General features: G+C 42.3%; 2 protein-coding genes across 2 annotated transcripts; both read left to right on the top strand.

Moving 5' to 3' along the window:
* The first annotated feature begins 3,383 nt into the window (after nt 1–3,383).
* On the top strand, nt 3,384–4,224 carry LOC108027490 (serine protease SP24D). The gene has a single exon (XM_017098934.3). It carries the CDS (start codon nt 3,384–3,386, stop codon nt 4,164–4,166), a length of 783 nt encoding a protein of 260 aa, XP_016954423.1. The 3' UTR covers nt 4,167–4,224.
* A 671-nt stretch (nt 4,225–4,895) lies between these two features.
* LOC108027493 (serine protease SP24D-like) lies at nt 4,896–5,773 on the top strand. Its single transcript, XM_017098937.2, has one exon. It carries the CDS (start codon nt 4,896–4,898, stop codon nt 5,673–5,675), a length of 780 nt encoding a protein of 259 aa, XP_016954426.1. The 3' UTR covers nt 5,676–5,773.
* The last annotated feature ends 15,396 nt before the right edge of the window (nt 5,774–21,169 follow it).

The following is a 21,169-nucleotide window of genomic DNA, read 5'->3' as shown; positions in this document are numbered from 1 at the left end:
CCGCTTCACCCCGCCCCTGGCACTCGCCACTCCACAATCAATTGAAGCGTAATGGCAACAGTTCAATAACTTTTTGGCCATTCTCCACGGGATCGGGATGCCATGGCAGGCTGAAGATGATGGCCACCACGCCATCACAATGATGATGCCTCAATTATCTATTATGGATCTAATGAGTTGTCATGTTCGGATATTATGGGGATTGATTCGAATGCGACCGTTTTGTTAGTTGCAGACGATAAAAATAGTTCAAGTTTATGGCGGGTTTTTTATTACGATTGCTATTTTTAGTGCCTTTATCTCCGTCTCGCTGGCATCCAAAGGCTCTTTTAATCAGCAAAGTCGTTTATATATCTCGCAAAGGGATTTAGAATTTATTTAACAGGTACTTGAAACTCATTTTAAAACCTTTGCTTTGACAACCTAAAATGTATATAAACATTTTTAGAATATCTTTCAAGACCGGGGTCTAAGGAATGTCACTGCAACAATCGGCAGCCGATGAACTTAAAGGCAATGACTAATATTCGTGGCTATCAGCAGCGCAAAATGGCCAACGCTCGCCGCCCGCGGAAGCCCCCTTCCCCATTTACACAATGCGCCCCCCTGCCCACGTCTATGTGCATATTTAAGGCAACTACAGAGGCGGACGTACATACATATGTACATGCAATTGGCGGAGTACATGGTTTACCTGGCTTCGGGTTTTTGGAGTCACTACCCGGGGAGCACAAGGGGGAGGGGGCTTGGGGCTAGAGGCTGGGGTTCCGAGGATTGATGCTGCTGGTTTTGGCTCTCGGTGGTTCGCTATCATTGCACAAGTGCGCAAAATTTTGGACTCAATTCACGTGCTCGGCTGCCAAAATTGTTGCCTGGCCTCCGTACCGCCCAGCCCACCTATGAAAGCCCACCCCCTGGTACCGCCTTTCGCCCCATAAATTTGCACATTGATCGCCCTGTGGCGCTGCCTCTCTATATATGTCTGTCTGTATGTATTTAATTCGATAACAGCGCCAACGGTAAAGGGAGTTGTTCGAAAGATTTTTACCCAACTCAGCGCAACTCCACCGCCCTATGCTTCCCCTATATTTCCGCCCCCTCCCAGGCACGCCCACTCCCACAAGCACTGCACTCTCAAGTGCAGTGAAATAGTTGTGAAACACTTTGCCAAAGATGAAAGATAAATCCAAAAAAGCAAATGGCAGCGCAAAGGCAGCGCTCCGGACCCGAATCATTTTTGCATAGCTTTAAAAATTTAATCAAAAAACTGTAGGTGGTGTAAGTGCACTGGTGGAAGCGAATCGCAAGTAACTGCTGTAACTTAAAGGGAGGTACAATACTAGTGTTATGAATACCAAGATATTCAAAAATAAAGTCGTGTTTTATCTACTTTTTTCCAATTTATTCTTCAAATGTTTTGAAGTAACAAGCAATTTTGAAACAAATATTAATTCGATGTTTCTTTTCTGATACTTACAAGTCTTTGGTGATCGACCCTTTATTTCTTGATTTTGTTGCGATTAAAAGTAAGATGATTGAACTGATGGTAGGTTCTCTAACGGGGCGAACGAAAGCCGTGCATAATTTAAATGTCTAGGCCCCATCCCGCCGCCCGACACGCCCCCTCGCTGACCGCAGGGCGTGGAATGCCATGGAAACCTGGAAAAGGGCACGAGAAAATGCAAAAAGAAAGAGGAGAGCAGCCGCATTCTTCGGAAACCGACGAGTCTATACCTTGATGGCTAAAAATAATTTTGATCTGGTAATGTGAGTTTTGGGCAGCTTAAATATTTGGTATTATAAAAAAATTAATACAACGTATATTATATTTAAATTTTCTAAGCTGGAATTACTAAAGTACTTAAAGCAAAGAGCTATATTTATCACAATTTTCATGTGGTAAGACATTTCTTGAAGACAGATTTATAGGGCTAGCAATATTTTCTACATTACTGCTCAAGCCCCTGACTAAAGTTGCAGTACTCTCTGCATTTACCCATCGTGAAGAGCGAATACCTCAAGCATCCGGCCTGCCACTGTCAATAATTAAGTGCGAACCTTGATATAAACTTTACGCCAACTCCGCTGACGGCCGGCGCATCTGCCTCTTGCCCGTCGCTGCACTGAGAGAAATTGATTGAATGCACAGTTCCGGACACCTCTTTAAACATTTTTGTTTGGGGGAAGCTGTCATCAAATATAGTGAACAATTAAAACCAAAGGCGATTGTATGGCGACATATAATATTTTGACTTTGAATCAGTACAGTTGAAATTATGTTTCGAGCGTTTACGAAAGGACTTGGTTTTAAAAACAGTGAAGAACAATCTTATTCTTATACAGTCTTATTTTTATACATTATTTGCATGTATACGTTACAGATGAATTCCTTTCGGTGCATTACTGATTCGTCCTTTTCCTTTGGTCCGTCCGCGTTTATCCTTTCGCAGGCTCTTCTCGCTTTGCGCTCGCTTCGCTTTGATTAAATAAAAAGTTACCACAGTCTCAGTCGCCACCGAGCACAAACAAACCGACAGACAAACACGCATTCGAATGCAGACAAAAAATAAGTGCGGAGAATTCCCTGTGCCCTCTCCTGCTCAGCCCTCCTCTAATTGTGTCTTCAGCCGTCAATTGTGGCCGTCTCTTTCTGCCGGCCCTGGCCCTCTCTTTCGCACTTCCAAGAAACAATGCAGCCTTGGATGGGCTAATGGGTTTATCACGAATCGTTTCACGGCCCGTTACCGTTATTGTTCTTAGGCCACAGCTAGCCCCATTGTCATCCAGGTGTCTTCTCTCGTCTCTTCCCTTTCAATTCTTCTGGCCCTTGGCATGCAGATTTAGTAAGTGGCATTAGCAGAAGAGCTTCAATAGTTTGTGGATTGGTTTTCTCAGGCAGTGGCTTGGACATATTTATCACAATACGATTCTTTTTGTAGGCTGCCGATTGTTCTTCAAAGATTGTGTTGCCGCAAAGTATGCAATCAGATAAAGCAAAGTTAGACTATTGAAAGAATTTCGAGACTAGAAATCGCTGAATCTTCGCAATAGTGGGCGATAAGATTGGCTTCTGTATAAGGTCTCAAAATAAATCGAATTGTGCGATAAGATATTTCAGGCTTAACCCCTAAGTAAAGTAAATATTTTCTAGTATAGTAACATAAATACATTAGTTTACGTATATATGTTTACAGTTTCTAGATAAATCAAAGTTTATAGTATATTCAGATTTATATGACAGCACTTTCGGGAGAAGGGGCTGGTTTCTTAAAACCTTCTTTCACAGAGCGCCTAAGTAGAACGTTTTGCGGGGTGCTATAAATCAATTCCAAAGCCCGTCTATATAAGGAGGTGCCCCTGCTCGGGCCTTTCCCATTTCGAAAATGAGAGTCGCTGCCATTGGAACTCTGCTCGCCGGCTTTTCGCTCCTGCTGGTGCTGCCCGTACAGTCGGCACCCGGCACGCTCGACGGCCGTGTGGTGGGCGGTGAGGATGCGAGCAAGGCGCAGTTTCCCCACCAGATCTCCCTGAGAAACGGCGGTTCCCATAGTTGTGGTGGCTCCATTCTGTCCAAGAACTACATCCTAACCGCCGCCCACTGTGTGACCAGCACGGATGCAAATGGAAACCTGGTAGCCACTGCCGCGAATAGACTAACCATTCGAGCGGGGTCCAATGACCGACTGAGCGGCGGAGTGCTCGTCCAAGTGGCCGAGGTTATTGTCCACGAGGAGTACGGCAACTTCCTCAACGACGTGGCCCTGCTGCGCCTGGAGACCCCCCTGATCCTGTCCAGCAACATTCAACCCATCGATCTGCCCACCGCGGACACGCCGGCGGATGTGGATGTCATCATTTCCGGCTGGGGAAGGATCAAGCATCAGGGCGACCTGCCACGCTACCTGCAGTACAACACGCTGAAGTCCATCTCCCTGGACAGGTGCGACGAGCTGATTGGCTGGGGAGTCCAGAGCGAACTCTGCCTCATCCACGAGGCCAACAACGGTGCCTGCCACGGGGATTCCGGCGGCCCGGCCATCTACAACAACCAGGTCGTGGGCGTGGCCGGGTTCGTCTGGTCCGCCTGTGGAACCAGCTACCCCGATGGATATGCCAGGGTCCACTTCCACAACGATTGGATCAGGAAGAACTCGGATGTGAAATAGATTCGATTTTACTGGCTGCATTTTCGATAATTCAATAAAGTGTTCGTCGATTTTAGAATTGATCAGCTCTGTTCAGTTTTATATTTACGAAAAATATTGCTAATAAGTTAAAGTATTGCTAATGGCTACTTTTGGAGGGTGACTTTTAAGGGGCTTCAACATTTTATTTGAAACATTAGTCGTATAGGAAATATAGAAGATATCCATATTGGCTTGGAGTTACTAATTGCTGACTGGCTTTACTCTTGACCTTATTATTTTTATACCGATTTTCTGCGACCAAGGCTTTGGCGAAGTTACCTAAGTTACATGACAATTGCAGAATTTAATTTTAAAACCACTTATTGGCAGGCCTTTGGGCGCACCTGCAGTTTCCCACCTAGCATGTTATACAAAATACATATGTGTTATTCTGCGCATATCAGATCGATGAAGGCGGTTTTCGGAACTTCCAAATGGAAATGTCTGGGAAAACTTGGGCGGACCAACTAGTCAAGATTAGCCAGGAAGCCGTAAAACAATTAGCAATGACATAATTCCCAATCGCCGCGACTCTTCGATTAGCTTGTGTACAGGCCTCGCCAAAAGGAGGAAGGCATATATATAATAAATCTCTTGGGTGAGGGCGATAAGATACGGATAAGATAGTGCGGGTTGCAAATCAGGAGGCGTAATCCCCGACTGTATATAAAGAGGGTGGGCCACTCGGTTCTTGCAGATTTAAAGAAAATGACGAACCCCAACGTGGCGCTCCTGCTCGCCAGCTGTTTGCTGTGCCTAGTGCTCACCGTACATTCGGCACCCGGTAAACTCAACGGCCGAGTGGTGGGCGGTGAGGATGCGGCCAAGGCCCAGTTTCCCCACCAGGTGTCCCTGCGCAACGCCGGCTCCCACAGCTGTGGCGGCTCGATCCTGACCAGGAACTTCATCCTGACCGCCGCCCATTGTGTGTCCGACGAGGATGCGAATCACGTGATTACGCCCATTGCCGCGGATCGTTTCACCATTCGGGCGGGCTCCAACGATCGCTTCAGCGGCGGAGTGCTCCACCAGGTGGCCGAGGTGATTGTCCACGAGGGCTACGGCAACTTCCTCAACGACGTGGCCCTGCTGCGCCTGGAGACCCCGCTGATCTTCTCCAGCAGCATTCAGCCCATCGATCTGCCCACCGCGGACACGCCGGCGGATGTGGATGTCATCATCTCCGGCTGGGGAAGGATCAAGCATCAGGGCGATTTGCCCCGCTACCTGCAGTTCAACACCCTGAAGTCCATATCCACGGAGCAGTGCGAGGAGCTCATCGACTTCGGATTCGAGGGCGAGCTGTGCCTGCTCCACGTGGTGGACAACGGCGCATGCAATGGGGACTCCGGCGGCCCGGCCGTCTACAACAACCAGCTGGTGGGCGTGGCCGGGTTCGTGGTGGGCGGCTGCGGCTCCACCTATCCGGACGGATATGCCCGGGTATTCTACTTCAAGGACTGGATCAAACAGCACTCGGATGTCTGAGGAACTCACGGAAAATATAAACAAGTCTATAAGCTCTCAAGCTACTCTCTAAAATCGTGTGATTTTATTTTATACAAATAAATTACCTACTGTGGAAATCGGGTTTTTGTTTACTCCCAAGAAATAAGCTAAAGTTGGCGGAAACAGGCGTGTAATTGTTTTAATCTAAACCATAAATCACGATGAAAAAGTGGCTACTCATGGTAAATACCTACGAACTGTGTACATCTCACATTCGGTTTAATAGTATTCAGTTGCGACAGCCATAAGCGTATCGAATGTATGCCTATTAATTTACATGTGCTCTGTAAAATTCACACCGCCGAATCGTTGAAATTTTTGGCAGCCCTCGGCCATAAAGCGTACGAATGCACCCCGCCCGTTGCGTGCGTTACACATTTTTTGCATATTTGTCAAGCAATTTTACTCTAAATTTGCCAATTATGCGCATTTTTTGAGCGTGACCCGAATGGCCACCAATACGCAGCCGAAAAAGCGCATGCCGATACGGATTTGCCCTCGCCCGTGTATGCAGGAATATGGCCTTTTATCGCTTTGGCTACATTGTCTCCTGGCCATTGTTTTCGGCGAGGGTAGCTTGAAAGCATTGTTGATAGCATTTTTCTTATGAAAAATTCTCTTTTTCGTCGGTTTTTCACGTGGTGTAGGTAAAGCGAAACAAACAACAAAAAGACCGACAGCTATGAGCAGCTATTAACCAGGGCTATCCATCCCCATCGCTTTTTTTTACGTTTTTAAGAAAAAATTTCAGTTTTTAGATTTAAATGCCAGTTGATTGGGAATTTAGTTACGAGCTCATCGCGGTATTACATTCCTAATTCTGACCTCGTTTCGCAATTTGTCGTCTAAAATACTGATATTTTGGACAAAAAATATGTTTTCAGATGGGTTTTTAGGTCGTAATTTAGTCAAATTGATGCGCACAATGAGGAGACCGACTGATATGAGCAGCTATCAACCAGGGCTGTTGATTCCCATCACTTTTTGGGAAATTTATTTTTTGACCGAATTTCGAATTTTTTGACAGGCGTTGTGTCAATCTTTTTTTCCAAAAAAAATTTTCAAAAATTTTTGTTCTCAGTTTTAAATGCCAATCGATTGGAATTTCAATTACGAGCTCAACGAGGTATTACATTCCACATTCTGTCCTCCTTTCGTAATTTGTAGACCAAAATACTGATATTTTTTGTGCAAAAATAGGGAGTAGCATTTTTTGTAACAGTTTTTGGCTGTCTTTTATAGCTGTGACCCTTCATTATATAAAATGTATTTAGTGGCAATTTTTTCTATGAATTAAAAAAGCTTTGTAGAAAATTTACTACATTGAAAAGGGGGAAAAGGGCAAAAATGAGCAAAATATTTTAAGGTCGAATACTTTTTGAGTTTTTCTGTTCTCAAAAGTTGGCTTTCAGGGCAAGCAAAAAATTAACTTTTTTGATAAGTAAAATTAACTATTTTTCCCGCCCTCGCTTATCTTTGGCGCCTCTTTTTGTCCCACTCACTGCCCCATGTTGTTGCTGCGATCTCGCGCATTTTCAAACTTATATTGGCATAATTTATACCTTAGCAGCATTTTTATCGCTGCGCTCGGCGCAAAATACCGAATACCAAATACAAAATACAATAAACAATGGGCCGCTGCCCAGGAACAATAGCAACAGCAACAACGACAACAGGCCAATGTTCAATGTTAGTCCTATAGGAAAAAAACAAAATAAATAAATAACCCTTAACCCCACTGCCTTAACCCTTTTCGCTGCATTTTCCGTGCGCCGTACTTTGCGTCACTTTGCGCGCTTTATTTATTTACGATTTTTGCGTGAGCCTCGTTCGATTTTTGTTTTTTGCATTTTTATTTTATTTATTGATTTACAATTTATACATGCTCGGTCACACATGCACTCGCCCAGTACGTATACGTAATATTTGCCGTCGCGCATCGAGTGTGTGTTGTCATCATCATAGTCATCGTCGGCATCTTTATTTGGCTTCGACTGCGGATCTCCTCATCCTCATCCCTCAGCCCCTGCCCCTGCCCCGGGGCTCTATGTCAATGCCATCAATCATTTGTAGCAGCATTTTTATGTAAATAATTAAAATAGAAAAGAATCGTAAAGTAAGGGGAACGAGTGTAATTCTCCCATTTTTTGACGCAGTCTGCCGAGGAAGATGACTGCAGCAGTTTGTGGCGTTGGCGATAAAATGCCGGAATTTCCGATGAACCTTGTCGCGTGTCGCTCTTCATAATTTCCCTCTTAAATTATCGCGAATGAAAAGCCACGGCCGTGGAAAGCGGCGCGGAAAATGCAGAAGGGATAAAATAAAGAGTCCCTCAATGCGTGAAGGGCAATGAATACTTTTAAGCCAACAAAAGTAATGGTAGTAAAGTGATTTGTACTGATTAATATATATATATTTTCAAAAGACGACGAATCCAACTACATTAATTTATTTGATACAGGCTCGTCATCAATTGGCTGGCCATCTATCAATCTGTGTTTACACTTTCGTGCTGGTTTCCAAGTCAAGGGTTGTTAAATTCGGAAAAAAATTAAACCATTCCAATGATTATTTCTCTGTTGTGCGCTGCAAATTGAACAAGTTCGAAGCGGAAATAATAAACCGGACTGGCCGAGCCACTGGAACTTCGATTTGGCAGACAGTTCAGTCGATGTGTCATCATTCGGATCGGTATCTGTATCTGTACCCGTATCTGCATCTGTATCGGTGGAATGGTGGGAATCGACTTTACGGTTTTTACCAGTCCATGCATCCTGAAATTTAAAGCAAGGAGGAGCACGGGCCCAACTTTAAGCACTAGGCGGTGGCGGCGAGTGTGCTTGGCGTAAGAATGCGTCCAAGCGTATCAACGATATAAACTTCTACGTCTGCATAGACATATAGTCCCACGCATATCCATGTTTGTGCACACACTTCTGCATATATGTGTTTTTATTTAAATGAATTGCACGCAGCAATTCCGAAAATCGATTTCGGCGGCAGAAACAGTGCCCTGTGAATAGCGAGATATTATTGTAGTAACACTTGCTTTCTAAAATACTACACAAGGAACTCAATATGTTTCAGGTTATGTTTATGTTATTTATGTTTATAGCAATCACTGTTTTTAACAGTATCACTCCTTTAAAAGCAATATAATTTTTTAAGACATTATCCCCTACAGTAAATCATAAATGCAAAAGGCATGTACTCCTGTGACACTTGTTTCTGATCGAGACTCGTTGTTTGTGGGCTCCTGCGTTTCTTGGGATCCTACTGCAAATGGCGAATAAAAATAATAGAAATACCTCCCCGGAACGCACACACATAAATAAGCCCACCTACCCAGGCGCAGCAGCGAAGGGGCGACAGACATGTGTAAGTACATACGTACATCTGTGTATATTGGGAAGTGTCGTCGGTTGGTGCTACTTTTGCCGCAGGAAGCGGTCGCAGCTGTGGGTTTTAAAATTTCAATTCATTTCCGTTGTGCATACCGTATACGTGCACGTATATACACCAGCAGCGCTGCAGCCGGCCGACAATACACACGCACACGGGGGCACACGCACTGCAAAAAGAAATGAAAAACAAAATGCGGCTAAATGGCAGACAGGACGAAAACAACATACCAACAGCATCAACAGCGGGCGCAGGTCCTTCTGGTCTGGCCAGGGCAATTTATGTGCCGAAAAGGCCAAACAGAACCGAACCTGAGGCCTGTTGCCGGGAAGCCCCGAAACCCGGCTCCCCCCAAATGTCCGGGCCCATGGACCTCCCCTGGAAACCTCCTTCGCACCACCCTGCATTCCTTTACGACTCCTGAGCGAACTCGAACGGGGGCTATCCTCTAATAACTGGTATTTATAGTGAATTCTCACGAATTTAAAGTTTTAAAATCTTGGCCACTTCTTCCAAAATTCATTTTTAATAATAATTTTAAATATTATTTTTTATTTTATTTTATGTTTAATTTTAAGTGAAAACTACTTTTATTTGCCACACATTTAATTACCCAATATGTTATTAATACATTTTGAATACCAACCCGAGGGTATCTCCTTGTCGACGATTGACTGTCTTCGCGCTTGCTCTGGCTTGTTTTATGTTTAAAATGTAAAATGCTTCAAGTCACAAAATTCAATAAATGCTCAGTGGCCAGTGCAGTGCCACTCCCTTTTCGGCCCACGCCGCCCACTCAGTGGGCGTGGCACAATGGGGTAAATTGCATAAATGCATGACAAATGAATGCGTTGAATGCAGCACTAGCACACCGTTCGCTCTGGTGGCATATCATAGGTGCTTTTGTGTGGCATTGACACACACACCGCCGCTGCTGTGCTTTTCGAGGGGGGTTAAGGGGGGTCCGAAAAGGCTCAAAGGGGGTTTTTCCCGGCGGTTGACACCATCGAAATTAAGCGATTGATGAGAGGCTAATGAGCGGGCACCGCAAAACGAAATGCAATGAAAAGTCCGCTCGATTGTGAAAGGGCGACAAAAGGAAAATATCTATGCGCATTTTGTGTGATTGGTCACTCTGAGGTTGGTTCAATGATATTCTATGGCAAAATGGGCAGCCATAGTGGCGCGAATAGTACAAAGGACTGTTAGTTGAATATGAACAATATGCTTGGACTTATATACATCCATTCTACGACAAAGGCCTACTAAATTTATTTTTACTGGCCATGATTTAATCTTGTGTCACAACACCTTCAATTAGCAAGAAGTGAACTTTTCCAGTTGCCCTATGAAAACGTAAAATCTCTAAAGTTCTGCTGGCTTTATTTTTCCAATTTTCTTGATTGGGCATAATCCCAAATACAAACGAAATGATTCCCAAGGGCAACAGCACAGGTACGACGACTCGATCACGTTGCTAATTCCCCAGAGCAACCAAGCATTGAACAACCACATCGATATTGGCTATGAGTATCGCAAAAAGTAAACATATTTTTGGGGCTCCGGCATTTGGCCACGCCTACAAGAAACCAGCGACAACAATAGCAATAACAATGGTGAACAAGTGCAACTACAACTACAGCATCGCTGCAGCAACTTTGACCGCAGCAAAGTTTAGGTCTCATAATTTCCAGGAATGTTGTTGTTTGGCCTACACTATCCAAGGAAAATGTCACCTGCACCTGAAGGCCTTGCAAAAATGTTTTTAAAAAGTGGTTAGCTGCTAAAAATAAATAGAAAATGTACGTGTTCCGATCGAAATTAAAACCAATTGTTCTAGATCCGAGAACAATGAAATATGTGTTCAATAATTAATAAAGCTATAAAATATTATCACATAGTGTGACCAACGTCTTGTATAACGACCTGGACAAAATTAAAGTCTTTTATTATTTTTTATTTCAAATATTATGCAGAGCATCAAAAAATTCTTTTTAAAATTCGGTGGCAAAGTTCCTCCATTTGTTCAGGTTGCTTTTTGTTGCGCTACTGGGAACGTGCAAAGATTTAGCAAAAGTACTTAGGCAAGCAGCCAGGTTGGACTGGGAGAGTGGAGCTAAGCTCGTCTCGGAGCTGAATCTGAACCCGAATCTGAACCTGGAGCTGCAGCAGCGGCTCTGGCCCATGGCAATAAAGGTAACCTTCTTAATTTGTTATGACTGTCATTTTGGGGCACGTAATGTGTGCGGCTCCACCGGGCAGCTATCCTGTTCCGTCACCCTCTGTCCTCAACTTCTTTTGCACACAGCATGCTACGCTTGCTTCTCTAGGGTAAGTTGTACAGAGGGTCATTAAGAGCTTAGGGATTGAATGTGGAAATTGTTTTAGTTGAGTGGAAAAATTATAAATATTATTTTATGACATTTTCAATAAGGATATGATAAACTTGCTTTCTGGATTTGGAATGTCTAAGTAAAATATTTGGGTACATTGATATTTTGACAAATAAATCTTGTTCTGTTTCAAATTCAACTTTGGTCCCTTTAGCCTGACTGTTTTACTTGCAGATTTGGTCACACTACTTTTTGTGAGTTGCACTTATAATTAATTTCTTAAGGGCAAGCTTAACAATTATACTTAATTAGTTTTGATGAAAGTCATAGGTTCTAGCCTAATGTCTTACGGACTACCGGGTAACTCTCGGTTGGATAACTTCTGCTTGGATTTTCAATTTTTTGCAGCACGATTTTCCCCCTTCGCCGCCCCCAACCAAACTCACTTGGCCAGCTGGCGTTTTTGGTTCGTCTTGGAGGCGCCGCCAGCGACTTGGCCCAAAAAGTGTGGGCCATGTCTGTGTTTTGTTTCAGAACTTGCTGGAATATTTGCATTGCGGTGTCGCCGGCGTTGAAGGAGCTGCGATTTGTGTGTGAAGTCTGCGAAACACAAAGAAAAGCGCCACGGCGAATGGGTTGGGAAAACTTTGCATTGTTTACTTTTTGTTTTCATTTCTTTTGTATATATATAATATACAGATTTTTATTTTCCCCTTTACCCAGGCTGTGTCAGTTTTTGTCTAGCTCAAAACTTAAGCTAATACAAAGGGGAAATTGAGATGGCTGGAAAATGGCTGAACAGCGAGAGGGCAAATAAAATGTGAAGTAAATTAAACTATAATTGGAAGATATCTAAGAAAGACAGTTAATCTATTATTGCTTGAAAAATAGTCATGGCCGAGAGAATGTAAGTTTTAAAAGTATATTCCTCAGGCCAGAGGAAAAGGTCGTATTGAAAAATAACCGATGGACGGCTCTTAAAACTTGCATAATTTTGGACCCAAGGCGAGGAGAATGCCCCCAGGTCATCAATAGAATTGTTAGCAGGAGCATGTTCATCCCGCTGCCTTTTTTCCAACCTCCCATTTCCCAGCCAAAAAAGAAAAGCCTCCTGCTGTGCTACCTTGTGCCAAGTGCTCTGGATTTTCCCCTCTTTCATTTTTGCTTGTCTTTTTTTTGGGCCCACGCTAAGCACACAAAAACATAATTTGTTTGCTTGTCATTTTGCCATAATGCGCTGACAACAACAACAAAGACGAATACAGCAAGGAGGCCAGAGAAATTTTGGGTTGAAAAAACCAAAGAAGTGGGCGATTAGGAAAACCAAGCACAAATACTAATAAACGGGAATGAAGGGGATGCTGCGAGGGAAGGAAAAATCGCGCTCACCACTAATGTGTTTTAATTTTTGGTCAAAGTGTGAAAGGCGAGAGGGGGTGTGGGGGCTCACGGGATTTTGATCACAGTGTGCCTAAAATGGGATCACAACATTTTTCTTTTTGTATCAAATATTTGAACGTATTCAAAAATATCATAAACAAAATAATAAAGATTACTGCGTTACAGTATTAAGCCTAATTAAATAAAATTCATTTTATTTTTCGGCAAAAAAAATATTGTTTTCAGAAACTACTAAGTTTACTTTTTAAAGTTCCTGAAACAAACGCTACTACCCACTGCAGAGTAGTATTATTAAAATTTGGGTTTGCTGACCGTTTCAGTGTGACAACATTTTAAAGGCACCGAAGAAGTTCGGCCAAAAATCCAGTGTTTTTTTTCGGACTCTGGACTGTGTCTCTGCTTACTGAGCATAATGAATGTGCTTACGAATTGGTTATTATATTCTTAGGGACAGGGGGACTTGCAGGACAGAAAACCAGGATAAACCGGAGGAGGCTGTTTGTTTGTTTGTTCCCTGTTTGCTGTTTGCTGGCCCTGTGTTTGCGCTTCTGGCTGCCTGTTGACCTGCAGAGCGCAAATGGCTGAAAAGAAAATTGAGCGCAAAATGCTTAACAAATATTTTATGACTCCGAAGTTCAAACGCTTGAATGTGGCAACATTGTTCTTGGCCCTGCTTTTCTGCTTTTCTGATTTTCCGCTCTTCTTTCCCTTTGTTGTTGCCGGCAAATTACCCACAGCAGCAGCAACTATTTTCCGGCATGGCATATTTTTGGTCCTGCTCCTGCGAAACAAAGAGGGGCAATAACAGCAACATCACCCAGCACACACGGCGAATAAATGCGAGGAAAAGCGGGGGAAACTGGGAAAAATCATATATACTATGTAGGAAAAATATCAAAATACAAAAAAAAGGCAGCAGGAGAAGCCGAAAGAGTGGGAAAAAATTGTTTGAAATTCCTAACAAAGCATTTTAACAATTTGCTGACATTATAACGGCGACAAGTTGAGCGAAGTCAATAAACTGTTAACTGAAACTGAACAACAAAATATCACAAAAAATAGTAATAGCAAAAAATATGTAAGGTCAAGTTTTTGAACTTGGCGATACCCATTAACCTAGTTACAGGCTTACTCATCTTAAGAGGTTCCAAAAAAATGTTTTAGATTTTTTTGATTAAAAAAATGTATATTTAATTGTACTAAGGGGATATATAATTAAACATTATTCATTCTCATAACAAGTTCAGAAAATCATAAAGCCTTTAATGGGGGCTTAACAATAGTGAAGTTGGTGACGTCGTTATATATTTTTTCCAAAAGTACAGTGCTTCGCCTAGGTGCCGAAACAATGATGGCTACAGAAACCAGCAAAACAAAATGCGCTAAAGTGAAAGAAGTGCTGATAGTAATAGACTGGAAAGACGTGCATCAATAGCGCCTCAAATGCCCCATAACGTTGCTCGGTCAGGATGGGATAGGCGAGGGGCTTGGCAGTGGCTATGGCCTCGGCTATAAGGAAAGTGAGGAGCCATAGAGGCACCTCGCCATGGGATTGCCGAAAAAGTTTTTAACGAAATTCCCGCCGCAGCAGCAACATCAATGTTTGGCAGCTGGCAGCATAAACGGCATGAAACTTCATTTAAGCGATAAAAATCAGAATCGAGGTGGCAACCAAAATTTTGCCACGGAAATTAAAGCTTATAGGCAAATGGTTGCCCTATGATGGAAGGGATAAAGGAATAAGTTAAATGTGTTTTCTGAACTATGATTTATTTTTTAAGACTAAGAGTGAATATTAATCTATTTCAAGGGAGTACGTTTTACTCTATTTTTCTACACTTACGTGTGTTTTTTTATTACTCTGCTGATGCTAGATTTCAAATACATATTCGATAATATTTTTCCCATTTGTTAAGAACATGATTTTAAGTTATTTTTATGAATTGAAACACGATGATTGCATTGTGGACACTATATATATTTTATGTTTTTACGGCTGATAACAATTTCGGCGTATCCAAATTGAAAGGGCAAAATCAGATGCACGTGTGAAAATCCCGGCGCAAAGCATGCCCTGCTCACCGCAGTCAAAATATCCGACGGAGCCACAGCACCTGAACGTGCATCGAGCGCCGGCAACAGGGGGTTAAGCTTCGCCGGGATGGACCGCCGCAGAAACGAAGGCTCCGCTGCCAGAGTTATTAAGCTTGTTCGAGAGCATGTTTATGGAGCGGGATTCGCACAGATTCCCAGCATCACCAGCCACTCCCGCCCACTCCCACCTGGGTGCGGACCACCCGCCTCACCTAGTTAAACGCCGGGCTTGCCAGTCAAAGATTTATGACGAATTGTCTGGTCTCCGAGGAGGTGTTTTGGTGTTGGGATTATTAATTAAGGGTAAGGGGAAGGGGAAGGGGAATGGCAGTGCAATCGGGAATGGAAATGCACCGGCTGGGAAGGGGGTAAAAAGTGTGATTTAATGTGCAGGTGCTGCCAGCACATATTACTACAGCATTTTTGCTCTCGCCGATGATGGACATTGATGGACGTGGATGGGAGCTTATGCACCGACCAGCACATGCCGGTGTACAATGCCAATGCTATTCCTTCGGCCAGGCTAGCCCAAAAGTAGGCAATCAAAATGGAGATTCAGTCATTTTGGAAAAAGTAATGAAAATGGGAGGAGGCGCTTAATAATATAATATATATAATATGTATAATATAATATATGTTGAAAACTCTTAAATATAATTTCAAACGAATTTAAACATAAACATTAAACATAACATTCCAATTATAGAAAATATTTACTAAATGAATATTTTAGATCAGAGAATGGGGAGGGAACCCTTGGACATATAGCAAGCTACGATTATAATCGAATTATTTATTCGAATCACCCTCGGCTGCAACACTTGCACTCAATTTGACCTAGATTTTTCCTTGAATTAAGGCCTATTAATTAACCCCAACTTGAGAAGTTCCAACCAAGTCAGGACCTTCTACTTTTGCGATGTGCTCGGCCAAGATTTTAGTGGCCAGCCACAATGGACCCGAATAACAAAAATAATAAAGTGCCAGGCAGCAGCAACAAAAGAGCGGCAAAATTTTTGCCGTATCAAAAATGGTTGCTCGGTTGCGTGGTTTCTCCACTTTCGTCACTTGACCCCCATAAGCAAAATGGAAAATCCGGGGGGAAAAACATAGACTGGCATAAAGGAAATCAACTATTTTGATTGAACGCACACAAACATGAGCGCGCAGAGGAGCTGAGCAGCGTTTTTTGGATAGCAAAGATTCATAATTACGATAAACAACAACGCAGCACTGAGAGAAAATTCGGGGTGGCGGTTGCCAGTGGGTGGCTGGGAAATAATCGGGTGGAAAACAGCAGCAGCAGAGATAAGCAAATGCTCCCCTGGTTGAGGTTTCCTTTTTGTTGCCACACGGTTTTCCTGCTGCGGCTGCTGCTTTGTGATAAATCACAAGAGGATGCATCCTTCGCCTTGGCGGGGCCATAAAAATGCTCAGGAAAAAAGGGGAAAGTCGGGGGGCGAAAGTGCCGGAAAACAACGGGTCGGTAGTGTTGGAGGGGGGTGGGGGGCCTCACTTCTGTGGCCCAGGGATAAGAGCTGCTCTCACCGCAATCAGTGTTCTCTGTGCTTTTAATTGATATCATTGGCCATGATTTTAATTGAACAGTGGCTGGCCATAAACCAGTAAAAATCATCCTTGCTCAGTCGCATTCCGCACAACAAAATCGACGGGAAAACTTTGGGGTGAAATATCGCAGATATCAATAGCTTGGAAAAACGAGAGACTATCTTTTTTGTTCTCACTTTTATTTTTTATAGTTTTAAGTGTAAAAATCAATTGAAAGTTTTGTTTATTGCTTTTTGTAGTGAAATACCTGAGATACAACTACTTTCTAGTTGAACAAGTTCGAAAAAGTTTGAAAAAAGTAAAAATATTTTTCTTTGTATAAATATAAATATACAAAAAATACTTAAAAGGGTGCATATATATATTTTTGTATTATTTAATTGATTATTAACAATTTATTTTACATTCCAGAACAACCCACCTGGTATTTCCTATACGTATATGCGCACGTGTCTTTCTGTGTTTGCCATACCATTAATTGGATTATCTAGCGCTCCGTGGCACCACAACAAAATAATTATAATTATTTCAATTTTTATTCGCACTCACATAGTGTGCTTCACTTGGGGCAAATAGGAGAAAAAAATTAATTAAAAGTTATTATCTTGCGTGCTGCGATCTATCGAAGGCCAATCAATCGATAGCTGCATGGCCATCTTGGCTGCCATTTTGCATGGCATTTATGAGGGAACACTGCCACCCCCTCGTCATGATTTTCCACCAATTTTCACCAGCTGACGACAATGCTGTTAGATGGTGGGGAATTTTCCGGGCTGCTGTTCAGCTCATGCTGTGCAGGCTTTTCCATGTGTTGGTCAAATGTGTGTTTGACATTTTCGTTGTGTTCGGTGGACAGGGCGGGCTTTGGGAGGATGGATTTTCCGGGAGGCACGGGGGGAAATCGTGCGCCATTTAATGCAACCAGCTGCTGATGCTGATGCCTTTGTTGCTGCCGCTTTTTGCGGCATGTCCTGTGTCCTGCGTCCTGGCTCCTGCATTTTGCATGAAATTTCTCAAAATTGTGCGCATTTGTTGAGGTTGTTGTTATAATTTAGCTGGAAATTGCTGTCACACTCACACAATCGCACGCTGGCACACTCGCACACCCCTCCCCCCGCACACACACCCTGGCACATCCGCACAACATTAACCCACTGAGGCGGCGGTGTCATCTCAACTCGGATTTAATCTGCAGTAATTTGTTTGATTTCTGTTATTGGCCTGTCACTCGACTGCCGGCCACAAGAAAATCAGGCCAACATTTACAACAAGTTTTCGTCGGCGGAGGGTTTGCATTTCCCCTAAATGGCCCTGCATTTCCCAGGCCGACTCCCTTAACTTAACTAATGAAAATAGATAATATTACTTATTTATTATTCAAGTATAGAAATGTTTGTATAAAGTACTTATTATTGTTTTGAGTATTTATTCACATTACTGATTATTGCATTGCTTTTAAAATGTTGTGTTCCTTTTGTTTTATATTACCACCACACAAAATCCATTTAACAAATTTATTTTTTTAATTAAAAATGATTTTATTTCAGGTTTTTTGCCATTAATGCCTTTGTTTTAATCAGCCTGCTGATGAGGGTTAAGATTGTGTGAAATTTTAATTTAATTTCAGAGGCAGAAATAAAAACAGAACTAGTTGCGAAACAAAAAATGGAAACCAAGCTCATTCGTTTACGCGCTTTCGCTTGGCTCCAGTTTCAGTTTGCAGTTTTGGCTCCCAGTTTTGGCCAGAGCCCCCTTTTATTTTTTAGACTGCGGAACTGCCCCCTCTCTGAGCCAATTCCACGGCCATGGCCACGGCCAGTTGGTCAGTTTAGAGTTTTGTCAGTGTTGATAACATTTCAGTTTGAAAAACGAGCTAAATGGCTAAAATGCAGAGGGGCGATGCCGGGGGAGGGAAAACAGTTGAAAATGGGTTTTTGGCCTGCTGCAAGTGTAATTTTAGCCAAAACGCGAACTGCGAATTGGATTGCGGCTTATAAGCACGTTTATAAATTACTGATTCGTCTATGGACTAGTCTAGCCATAGTCCAGAGTCCCGTGGTCCGTAGTCCGTAGTCCGTAGTCCGTAGCCCAAAAGCCGGACCCGGGCTTATGTCAGCGAATGAATAAATTAAATATTCCATCTCCATCATTGAAAATGTGGCCGTGTGTGTGCATGCGCTCTCGCTCCGCTTTAATTAACTTTTTTCGCGTTTGGTTTTGGCAGATTGTGAACTCCTAAAAATTGAATTTCCTCTTTCGTAATTAATTTGTATTAAAACCCAATTTTAGACGGCTGCAGCATGGCAATCCCGGCCAGAAACTCAGGCTTAGTCCGGCTTAGGCCCTGTCATTTGACCCTAATGCTACAACTGACTTTGCCCCTTTGGTTGATTGCATTAATTAAGCCCGGAAAAAGTAAAGATGTGCATTGAATTGCACAAACGTATAATACAAAGCTCATTCAACTGCTAATTAGAAAATAGTTGAAAAGTTCTAACCAAAATGAATTTGAAGGTCGACAAGATTTCAAAAAACTCAAGTGGGAGTCAGGAAATGGAATTGGGCAAGATATAAATCTAGTGTTTAGTATTTATTTTAAAGATCTCTTTCATAAATTTGAGATAACGATTTTACCGATTATATTTTTATGTATTTTTATAGAAGCCGTTGAGGGCCTTTGCTTTAACAGGGTGTAATGTAATTTCATTAATGTAAAAACCACCGCCCCACTTATCTCATGCCAATTTCCGTTTCACTCTCGAACGAGTCCCGAAATTCCCCAACTAATTAAAAAACGCATTATTCAAAGTGCCACGGAAAAAGTATTGAAAACGAAAGGCAATCCCCAAGGGCAGCCAAGTGAGTTTCCCTTTTGGAAATCGGGTTTTTGTTTGGCCGCCGCCTTTATGGCCAGATTGCAGATACAGATGCGGAGATACAGATAAATACGCTTTCCGGCCTTTCGGCGCATCCAATAACCGATTAATAAATATGGGCAAATTTTATTTTAATGCCCTCCTCGTCGGCAGCCGTGAGTTATGACCTGGCTAGGAGTCCTGTTCAGCCTTTTGGCCTTTTGACCTATGGCAGCCGCCTAAATAGGCCACAAATCGTGCGAAAATAGCGCAGACCTGCCCTGCTCTGTTCTGTTTCGCTTTTGCATTTTTCGGGGCTATTGCCGCGCGGCCTGCGCGAAATCAATTAATTTAAATTTTTATTGCCACACTTGCCACATTAATTCGTTGATGCGCCTCAATTTCAGTGCGAAATGTGTTGTCTGCTCACACGGCGGATGATTTATGTGAGTCGGCAAAGATGCTCCTAATGGATTATTCATTTGTTCATGCTGTTTATGTGCGCTATTTCGTTTTTCTTTTCGGCCTCAAGTGCTCGAGGGCGATCATAACTGGTGTTAAATGATTCCGGCTCGGCCAAGTGGATGCCACTGAAAAATTCGAAAATGGAAACATGGCCCTGTATGACATATGTTAGAAAGAGTGATAAACCTACTGCTTTCATATCCATTATGGCATTTAAATAATACAATACATAATAAATTTGCAAACTTAAGCAAACAAATAATTTGTGTTCATCAAAATTAAAGGAATATTTATTCAAATACATGTATTGTTTAACCAAATATGTTTATACCCTTCAGAGGGTATAATGATTTAAGTCAGAAGTTTGCAACGCACTGAATGGGACGTTTCCGACCCCATAATGTTTATGTATTCTTGATCAATAATATATTTTATATTTGTAAGACTTTCGAATTAACTTTAATAAAAAGCGGCCGAGTCTAACATACAGCAGTCAAAGAAACGATCAAAGAAATAAGGAATTGTTTTTTTCAATATCACTGAATTCTTAAAAATTTAAAATGGTGTTACCAATATTGATTATTTCCTATAACTGCAAGGGTATATAAACTTCGGCTTGCCGAAGTTAACTTCCTTTCTTGTTTTTTGTATTCAGAAGAATAAAAGGCTTGACTTAGTTTTGATATACTTAAAACAAATACGGCTTATACAAAAATATTTTATTTCTATTTATAGTACACATACTTTTAGGACTCGAATAGCAGGACCTCCTTTAAATCATTTATTTAATAGTGACTGAGAAATAACCCCGATCATTCAGTTCCCATAATTTATTGGCCATATTTTCCATTTAGAAATCAGAAACTCCTCGCATTGCGGAACACACTTAAAATACGGAATTTACGAACTCAGCCGCACTTGTCCTGCTTTTCGCCTCTAAAATCTAAAAATACCCAAAGATTATTTGGCCATTCGATGGGCGCCATTCACGTGTTTATTCTCCGGATTTTCTGGCCGAGATGTTCCAGCTCATTGGGTTCATTTTTGGCATTAGCACTTGGCATTGTTAAAGCACTTTGAATGGCAATTAAGTAGAGGATGAAAAACATTGTGACCCGCACACGCACACGTACAGTCACGGAAATATACGTAAAGTCGAGAGCAAACACGTATACGTATGCGGACAACTCAATTTGCACTTCATCTGTTGATGTGGCTGTGCTGGTTATTGCTAATTGATTTTGCCATATGCATTAGTTGATACATTTATAATTATGCCTTTCAATTGTCGGCCTTTTGAAGTGCCGGCGACTCGATGAGGCATGAATCTTAAAGCGCACACATTTCTCATTAG

This window comes from Drosophila biarmipes, chromosome X (genome assembly GCF_025231255.1).
Source record: "Drosophila biarmipes strain raj3 chromosome X, RU_DBia_V1.1, whole genome shotgun sequence".
NCBI classification, from domain to species: domain Eukaryota; kingdom Metazoa; phylum Arthropoda; class Insecta; order Diptera; family Drosophilidae; genus Drosophila; species Drosophila biarmipes.
The sequence above is the reverse complement of the archived record's forward strand: the minus strand, read 5'-3'. Positions and strand labels throughout refer to the sequence as shown.